General features: G+C 37.8%; 1 protein-coding gene across 1 annotated transcript in view; it reads left to right on the top strand.

The window, feature by feature from the left end:
* Positions 1 to 5,223, top strand: part of KLHL4 (kelch like family member 4) — a 108,938-nt gene extending 103,715 nt beyond the window's left edge. Inside the window, exons 10-11 of the mRNA XM_001500704.6 lie at positions 2,086 to 2,257; positions 3,753 to 5,223. Coding sequence (XP_001500754.2) covers positions 2,086 to 2,257; positions 3,753 to 3,812 — 232 coding nt within the window. The 3' untranslated portion in view covers positions 3,813 to 5,223. The remainder of the gene's footprint in view (positions 1 to 2,085; positions 2,258 to 3,752) is intronic.
* Positions 5,224 to 10,489: the final 5,266 nt, after the last annotated feature.

Below are 10,489 nucleotides of genomic sequence, written 5' to 3' on the forward strand. Positions count from 1 at the left end.
CTTAGCACAATGCCTGGCACATATTAAGTACTTGATAGAAGTTAGTTGCTGGTATTGGTTTTGTTTATATTATTTTTGTAATCAGTGTTATTGTTATTACCATTATTATCCCCTTATTAACATTTTTCTTGAAAAGATCTTGAGAAAATGGCTAGGGCTAAAGTATAATTTTCAAAAGATTATAATTACGACTTTCATACAAACATAACATTAACGTGTCAAAGATTTTGTTTCATTAATTAGTGAAGTAACCCGTAACATGTTAAAACTGGTTCGAAACAGTCTCTGAAGTAAAGACATATAGACAATTAAGAATGCTGAAAAAAAACTGTTAATAGATGCAAAACTAGTTAATATCCTATAGGGGATAAAAAGTAATCTTTTGAGGTCATCATTTAAATTAAAGGTTTCTAAAACCATCACATAAGCTTATGTTGGTTGGGTCAGAGATTACTATTTCTATAATGTTGATGAGAAAATGGAGGCAAAGAAGTCAAGCAAATTATCCCTAATTACCCTAAGTGGAGGAATAAGTTCATGATTAATTCTCTTTACTTTCAGGCTCATTTTATTTCCACGATAAAATATGCACTTATATTCAAAGCAAGAAGAGACAGAAAATCAAAAGATAAACAAAAAAGGAGGAATGTGATGCTATTTTAATTTGAAAGTAGTGTAGTGGCTAACTTTTTCTTTAATAACTGCTTTTGTTTGTCTTTACAGAAAGTAACCATATTGCCAATGTTTTTTTCCTCAAAAGATTCAACATTCCCTAAACCCGTCTATTAATCAGGCAGTATCCAGATTATATTAACATTAGCCTGATTTTTGAACATTACCATGCAAATGCATAAAAGTCTTGGGTTTTGGATGCAAATCTGTAAGGAAATCCTTCTGTGAGCCCTGGTTTACCATACATATATGTGTGTGCTTTGTTATCTGAGTGCAGCATCAATTAACAATGGCAACTGTGTGGAAGATTCAGCTTAACTAAAGAATACAACTATGAATTTTCTGGTTCTGAGTTTTATGATAACATCAGAATTTAAGGTGATATGCTACATGACACTCAACAATATGTACTGAATATTGACATTATCTTAATTATTGCCGATTTCAGAATTCATTAAAAATATTACTGGATCTGACACCAAGTTCATAAGAAAGCTGGGGTCAAGTAATTTAGAATATGATTAACAAGATAAGAACAGATTTAAGAGGGGTAATAGAAATACAAGGAAATTAATAAAATGTAATAAATTAAAATCTTTTTTGTAAAAGAAATCTTTGTCACTGAGTTTTACAAATGGGACAATATAAAATCAGAGAGCATTTGCATGTATAATTGCATGAGTTTTCTTTTATTATTCACCCCTTGTAGATTCTAGTATTATGTAATTTTTTTAAGTTTAAATTTTAGGAAAGAATTCCTGGATTAGACTATTACTTACTGAATTGTTTTTCATTTTGCTTACAGAAAAGATCTGGGGATAAGGGGTCAACCAGAAAAATGGAAAAAAATCCTAGGCTCCTATGAAGATAAATAGAAACTTTGATAGAGGAAAAAGATAGGATAAGACTAAGGTTATTCTAACTACAAACAGTATCAATACCAGAATACTACCTTCTATAACACAGAAAGGCAATTTTATTCAGATTTACTAAAATGTAAGCTCTCATACAACCAGGATTAGACCTCTATTGTGTAGGATTTTGATAAACAAAAAACAAGGAAAAACGAAAGCTCTACAACCAGCATAATAAATGAGAGAGGGGGCATTGTTCACATAATGTTAAGATGCTAACCTGTGACATTTCCCCATAGAGAATCTGAGTACTGATGGAAGAAATGCATGGTATTTGGAAAGGAAGTACATTTTTGATATGCTTTGAGTGACCTCTGGTGGCTGAAGAGAATTTTGTCGTGTACTTATCCTTAACATTTACTAGTCAAACTACACTTGGTATTTATAAGTTGTTTTTAATTGATTATATTAGATAAGTATATATTTTATTAATGCCTATTATTTTTAATTTTAACATTACTGGACTTCCTCTCTCATATGTCTTCCTAAACCTCTTAAGGTATGATCCAAAAATTGATTCATGGTCAACTGTGGCACCTCTGAGCGTTCCTCGAGATGGTGTGGCTGTATGTCCCCTTGGAGAAAAACTCTATGTGGTTGGAGGATATGATGGACATGGTTATGTGAACACCGTTGAGTCGTATGATGCACAGAAAGATGAATGGAAAGAGGTATTCTCATGAAAAGTAATCAAATTGGTATACTTCGGGTTTTAATAAAGAATTTAAAAATATAAGTTTGTAATTAATTCCATTTGTTTCCTCTCTGGGCCCTAACCATAATCTTTTAGTGAAATGTGTAGTACACACTTTATCTATGCTATAATTATTAGTTGATCTAGTTGATCATTAGCAGGATCGTTTGGTCCTTACATGAAAGGGGACAGAATATTGGCTTGTCTTCATGGACTCATTCCTTTCAAGAAAAGTGAATCATATTCCCTAATTCAAGAGCTTTACCCTCTGACCAACTTTCTATGTATGTATTATGACTTGAGAACCAAAAAGTAATGTCCTCTTCCACAAATGCCTGCCCCTTCTTAATGCCTGGTGCCCAGGAGAAAAATCCTTCCATCCTATCCTTGTAGAGATTGTATAAATTTGCAACACTCCTAATTCCAAATAAGTCACTCAAGGAGTTTACCGCACAGTAAAAGACTGTAAGTAAACCCTCTCAAGAGTGGTGTGTATCTAACAGGAGAAATTCTAAAGAGGGTACAAGAACCGGCACTGAATGGACGTCTCGGGGATGCTAAAGGCAAACCTGATGCTTCTGATGGTTTTTCCAGTGATAGCTCTAGATTTATTCCAAAATATCTAATGGTGCTTTGTTAATTAAATGATGGATTAATCAAAAATGAAATATGATTAACTCTTCCCCATTACCATAAACAGGCAAACATTGTATTTGGTATCTAACTTCATCTTCTCTTATACTGATTTCATGATGCTCTGTATTCTACATAGTAAGCTTGTTACTGTTCTAAATAAATATGTGTTAATATAATGACAGCTCATTATGAGTTTCTGTCTCTTTCCTCCAACAATTTGATTCATTAAGACCCTGAGAAACACTCAAATTCTGCCATGTACATAGCTCCTTACTTTGTCACTGCTTAGAAGCAGCTAGAAATAGAATAAAAAATTTTAGCAAACTAGGAGTTAGGTCAAATACAATAATCAAAATGTTTATCTAAGCTTGTGGAATTTCCTTTTCTGAAAATTTTAGATCAATAGCTAAGAGACCTAGATACTATTCCAGGCTTTTCACTGTTTCATTGTGTGACTTTCAAAATAGAACTAACAGATAATGGGATTATAACTATTATATGCCAAATTATTGTCATTTGTTATCTCACTTAACCCTAACAAAAACTTTGAAGGATGAGCGGTATTAGCTGTGATTTTTCAAAGGAGAAAATTATCATAGAGGTGAAACTTACCCAAGATCACCTGCCTCCCATGCTCAGGTCTACATCATTTTAAAGACGATGTTCCTTCCACCACACTGGACTGTTAGTAGGGCTGCATTTTCCCTTATCTTTACACAAGGTGAAGAATGGATCAGAATAGCTAAGGGCTTTTTCAACTTCAATGTGCTGTATTATGCTAAAGACAGAGTTCATCCAAACAGCATTTCTTTCCTTGTTTTTGTTTTTTGTGTTAGGAAGTTCCTGTGAACATTGGAAGAGCTGGTGCATGTGTTGTGGTGATGAAGCTACCATAAAACTATCTTTTTCAAATGGAAGGAAACTGGATAATTTCAAGAAATGGAGTAGGAAGAAAAAAAAGGAAGAACAAACTTGTTATTTCCCTCAATTAGTAATTAAACATGAAAATTCTTGTGTCACTTTAATATGTAGTTACAACTGCTCTCATTTGTGAAGCCAAAACAAGTTTTCAAACATGAATTACATGTAAGTGTTAAGTGTGTGTGTTGTCATAGCTGATAATATAAATGGAAATCCAATAGTCTAGTTTTAGCCTCATTACTTTAACATGTTAAAATGGTTAAGGGAAATTGATAGTGGCCAAGGTATGAAAGGTCATAAAAACATTGGTAATTTTTAAGTTAAAAGTTTGAGAAGTTAAAAATATTTTATGTTTCAGAAAAAAGGTACTCTATTATTATCTGAAACATAACTAATATAAAGAGAACATCTAAAGTTTAAAATATAAAGTCTGATTTTCAGTAAAACATTATTCTCTTGTTTAAACACTATCCCAAATAGCTGAATAATACCTCACGTTTACCAAGAGGAAAGCTTTCACTCTGTTGAGGCTAGAAAAACAACCAAACAATAGCTCATTGACACAGTTTGTTATGCTGGTCACAGTATGTTTAAATTTTCACAGACTTACTCTTTTACAGTACCATCTTCCAAAGTACACATATAGATTTGGTATCCCTTAACATGTCGTCTTGGTAAATTTGCTACTCGTAAAATATTATTATAATTTCCTATACACAATCTGTGCAGTCAAATAGTGAATATCATATTTATACAAACTGTGACCTCAGCTTTAGAGTGTCAGGGATTCACTTTCTAGAAAATAATAGTCTCCTTAAACATTTCAGTAAACTCTGTAAACACCTACCATTAAATTAAACAAGTTTTAAAACACAAAACAATTTTTAAAGTGCAGTAAAATTGAGAAGATATTCTAGAATATTAATACACGAAAACACCAAAATGTTCAATATCCATGGTTAATTCTATAATTATCTTTTACGTACCAATACATGCTTTTCTGTTAAGGTATATTCATCCAGTAGAAAACATGAAGGATATATCCACTACAAAAAACACACAAAAAAAATGCTAGTTGGGTATTATTTTACTATTAAATTCTTGCTTCCGTTTATTGCATTATAAAAATATTTAAGATGGAATGTTGAAAAAATTTCTTTATGAAAGTAACTTTTCAACTAAATGTACGATTTTAGAATTTCTGTAATATGTTCTTTTAAACAGGCTTTGTATTCTAGTATGTAAAACCAACAAATAAAATCCAGAGAGACACATAAAATGTACTATTACCTTTTAAGTTTTAAAAAAGAGCAACCTAAGTTGCACTGAAATATTTGTACTTTGACAAATTGAATTGAAATAAAATCTATTTCCTCTGATTATAAAGAGTGTGGCTTTAGATTATGTCAAGTACAGCTTGGATGACTTTTTGGTATTTATTGTCCCAATAGTTAAAATATTTAAATACAAAAATAAAATTCCCCTCCTTTGTTTCTTATCCCTGCCATCATCTTTAATTCTAGAGGACTATAGATATCTTCAGTTCTAGGGGTACAGATGGAGACATATAGATGCCGTAAAAAAATAAACACACACACACAGGTCTGTTGGATCTTTAAACTCATACCTTATCCAAATCAATGTAGAAGCAGAGTGTCACGGAAACCCAGAGCACAGCTTGGCCTGTCAAGTTAAACAGGAGTGTGAGCCAGTAGGAAAAGAAAAGATCAAAGGACCTACCACAACCCAGCTTGCCAATGCTCTAATCACACCTAGATGGCACCAATAGGGAGACTGTGCCCAGAGTCATGCTTGGTAAGGCAGGTGAAGACTGAATCCCATATTCTTGATGGTCCAGTTGGGCTTCCTTCATTTTGATCAGGTATTGACCAGGAGGAGAGAGATGTATGTTGCCCAGGGCTACTGCTGCACCAACAGCCTTTGAAAATAATGTTTGGGCCACTATGGCCTAGCTGGGATGCCAAACTCTGAGCAGATCTGAGCAGTTAGAATAGAGAGCTGCATAGGCTCAGGACACTAAAACATAACTGTACTTCCCTCAGTCAAACCTACTTGGGAAAAGGAGTTATAGAGTCAGGCCCCTTGCTACCACAGCTTAGTGGAGATGACTGATCAGACTTGTTTAAGCTAACAAAGATAAGAAAAGGAGTTATTAATTTATATATTCTTTCAACAAGTGTGAGGTCTTACAAATGTAGACACTATACTCAGATTGGAAAGAACATGTTGGTTCTTGATTTTTCTGTAATCACTATGACTGTGCTCAGGATTCCTGACTCTGCAGGCCTCGGCCTGTATCATAACTCCTCTCCAGACAACACTATCAGCTACTCTCCCTGTGTTTCCATAGGGTGTGCAGGAACTTCTGAATCCCTTCTGTATCACGCAGGAGCTGAAGGAGAATCTGAGGAAGTAAACTTGGTTCCTCCCTCTGCTTTACTATGCCATCCATAAACTTGGTTCAGATGTGGTTGCTGCCCCATTTTGATATGAGGAACACTGAAAAGAAGTCTCCTCTGACAGTCCCAAATGGGGTATAGAGCAAAAACTCCTCTGATTTCAGATTTTTCCTTAAGCTCTCTAACAAGAATCCTACCCTGAGATCTTAGTTCAGGAAAAGATAAAACACCCATGTTTCGTCAGCTGTCATCATTCTGTCTTTCTCTGTCATCATCTCTCTTATCATAGTTATTTGAGATAGAAGGACAGGTTTCCCCGTTTCTTTTCCTCTTTGTAATGGACTTCCTTTATATCATATACCCCTTGCTGGAGCCACTAATCCCCAAGCTGAATAATGGAAGGAGTATCTTCTTTCTAATCTGTAGAAGATACCACACATAAACTTCCTGTTTCACAAACCTGGCTCTCCATCTGTCAAAGGAAACTTTTAAAAAGTTTTTATAGCTTTTCTCCTCTCAGCAATATTTGCTTTTTAAGGTTATTGCCTGCTACAGACTAGGAAAAAATGCTATTCTATGTGCTAGAACTTTAATATTGACATTCTCATTTTATGCATTCCTGTCATAATCCTAATCCTCTCCCTTAGACACACACATATACAAACAGAGCATACATAAACAATGAGGGAAATGGGCACATTAGCAAAATATGGAGAATCTCATGAGTAAATTTTAAAAGGTAAAAAGCACATTGATATTCTTCAAAAATAGTATACCAAACAAAATAGTGTCACAAACATTTATTAAGGATCCACTGTGTATTAGGCCCTAGTGATATATATATAAATTAGGGCTCAGTTTATGAAATCTCTATCAAATCCAGGTCTACATAGTTTAAATTATATTCCCAGTGATGGAGAATCAGAATTTGATGTCCTCTCCTCTCCAAAGGCCAGGTGAATTTGCCAAGCTCAAATTTCATCTAAGGTCATGGAGGCCCTTACACAAACAGCCCAGTTCCATATGCTAAATTCAGTATCGAAGTGGCTAAACCACTATCTAAGTGGTTAAATAATCCTATCTGGATCATAACTAATTAGACCTTACCAGAATTGGGACATATAGAGGTTCTGGCCATCAGAGCACAACTAGTCTTATTTAAACATAGGCCTGAAAAGACAAAATCAGAAAGAGCTTTGTGGAGAGTGAAGTCAGCAAAATGGCGGCATAGAAATTTCTATTGCCCCGCCCAACATCAATTTGAACTATCCATGCATGAAAATACCTTCACAAGAGGAAAGATTCCAGGTGAGGGATCACAGCACCTGAGAGAAACACCGAAATAAGAAAAGATACATTGAGGAAAATAAGAAAAATATATTCACACTACCTCATTACTCCTCCCCCAAGCCCAGGCAGCCCAGGGTGGAGAGAAACAGCATTCCCATTGGAGAAGGAGAGTAAAGTCAGCACCCAACTTCACCACGGACACCAGAGCAGACCCACCCCAGCACCAGGCTGACTCCTGCAGCTCTAGTTGGCTCCCTGCACGCTCCCACGAACACAGACCCCCACACTCACCCTGGTACCTGTTGGCTCCAGCAGCTATGGGCATCTCCAGCAGTCTCAAATGGCATCCTTGGCACCAGGCTCCCAGCAGGTTCCCATGAACACAGACCCCAGCTCACCCCAATGCCTGCTTACTCCAGAGGCCTCAGGGAACTCACACAGCTTCAAGCAGCTTCCACACAGGACTCCTGGTGGGCTCCCATGAACCAAGGCCCCTGCTCACTTCCTCACTTGACAATTCTGTCAGCCCCAGGTGGATCCAGTGGCACCAGGCCACTAGGAAGCCAGGCTCCCATCTCACCCCAGTGCCTGCTGCTTCAGGCGGCCATAAGTGGCATTTTTGGCGTAAAGTTTCTGGTGGGCTCCAGTGCACCCAGTCTCAGGTTCACTCCAGCCCCTGCCTACTCCAGCTTCCCAAGCAGCTTCCATGACAGGGCTCCCAGTGGCTCCCACACTCAGGCTTCTTACTCACCCTGGCACCTTCCTACTCCAGCAGCCCCAGGGACCTTTCATGGTTCTTTCTAGGTGGCTTCCACCACAAGGAACCCAGGCCCCCGTCCACTCAGGTGCCTGACAACTGTGGTGGCCCAGGATGGCTTCTGCAACACCAGACACCAGGTGGGCTCCTATGAATCTAGGCCCCCATCTTACCCTGACACCTGTCAGCTCCAGTGACCCCAGGTGGCCCTTGTGGCATCAGGCTCCCAGCAGGACCCCACAAAGCCAGTCTCCTAGCTCATTCCAATACCTGCTGACTCTAGTAGCCCCAGGCAGCTCGCATAGACCCGGGTGGCTTCTGCAACACCAGGCTTTCAGTAGTTTTGCACCAAGCCAAACTGTTGTCTCACACTGGTGCCTGCCAGCTCCAACGGCTCCAGGTTTTCATAGGGGCCCGGTAAATTCAAGTTTCCAGCCCACTAGGGAACTGGCCAGGACCAGCAGTCCCAGGTGACCAGTGACCACAGGTGATTCCATGGGGGAAGGCAGCTTCCTTGGCTTCAGGTTCCTAGAGGACTCCAGTGAACCAAAGTCCACAATCCATTCTGGCACATGCTGGCTCCCATGGTCCCAAGTTGATACAATAACCACAGGGATCCTGGTCCACTATGTTGCCAGCTGAATTCCCTGGCGCCCGCCAGGTTTCTGACAGGCTCCCGTGAAAAAATGTTCCCAGCTTACCTCAGCACTAGCTGGCTCCCATGGCCCTAGGTAGCTCCCATGGCAACAGGCTCGCAGCAGGTTCCAGGAAGTTCCCAGCACATTCCAGCACCAGCTGGTTCCTGCTGCCCTGGATGTCTCCTGGGGCCTCGGGTTGCCAACTGATGCCTGTGACCTAGGCTCCAGGGGCTCATTTGTGAACCCAGGGACCCAGGAGGGCCCAGTGCCAAGCTGACAACCCTGTCTCAGAATTTCAACCCACCCCAACACCAGGGTCCCCAAGGACTCCAGCAAGGAGGAGGAGTCCTTGTGAATGTTTCACCAGTACAGTTTCAGATGGGGATAATGAAAAAGTTCTGGAAATGGATAGTGGTGATAGTTGCACATTGCCACAATGTGAATATACTTAATGTCACCAAATTGTACACTTAAAATCTTTAAAATGTTAAATTTTATGTAATGCATATTTTACTAGAATAAAAAAATTTAAAAAATAAATGTTTCTTAGACTTAAATGTAAGAGATGACATTACAACACTCTGAGATTAAATTATAGGAGTTAATTTGCATGATCTCTGGTAGGCAATGCTTTCTTAGAAATGACAACAAGGCAGAGTAACAAAAGAAAAATAGGTAAATTATACTTGATCAAAATTAAAAACATTGGTGCTACAAAGGACACTATCAAGAAAGTGAAAATACAAGCCACAGACTCGGGCAAAGTCATTACAACTCTGATATCTGGTAAGTGACTTGTATCCAGAATACATTTTTAAAAAACATAACATCAATAAAATGGTAAATAATCCAATTTAAAACTAAGCAAAGGATTTGAAGACACATTTCTCCAAGGAAGATATATAAATGCCCAATAAGCTTATCCAACAAGCTCAAAATCATTAGCCATCAGGAAAATGCAAATCAAAACCATAAAATAATACTTCACACCCACTAGGATGGTTAAAACTGGGAAAAGACAGGGTATAACGGGTTTGGCAAGTATTTGGAGAAATTGAAACCTTCACACATTGTTGGTGAGAAAGTAAAATTGTGTAGTCTCTTTGGAAAATAATCTGATGGTTGTTCAAAATGTTAAACACAGAGTTGCCACATGACCCAGCAATACCACTTCTAGGTACATCTCCAACGGAAATCAGAACATCTGTTCACACAAAAACATGTGCATAACTGTTCATAGCAGTATTACTCATAATAGTCAAAAAAGGGAAAAGAAGCAATATATCTATCACTTGATAAATGAATATACAAAATCTGGTATATCCATACAATGGAATATCATTCAGCCATAAAAAGGAAAAAGTACTGATACATGATGCAATATGGATGAACCTTGAAAGTATTATCCTGCATGAAAGAAACCAGAGACAAAAGGTCACATAATGTATGCTTCCATTTATATTAAATGTCCAGAAGAGAGAAATATATGGAAAATTAAAACAGATTAATGATTGCCTAGGGCTGGGGGGAAGCGTACTGTTTCTTTT

Source organism: Equus caballus, chromosome X (genome assembly GCF_041296265.1).
Source record: "Equus caballus isolate H_3958 breed thoroughbred chromosome X, TB-T2T, whole genome shotgun sequence".
NCBI classification, from domain to species: Eukaryota; Metazoa; Chordata; class Mammalia; order Perissodactyla; family Equidae; genus Equus; species Equus caballus.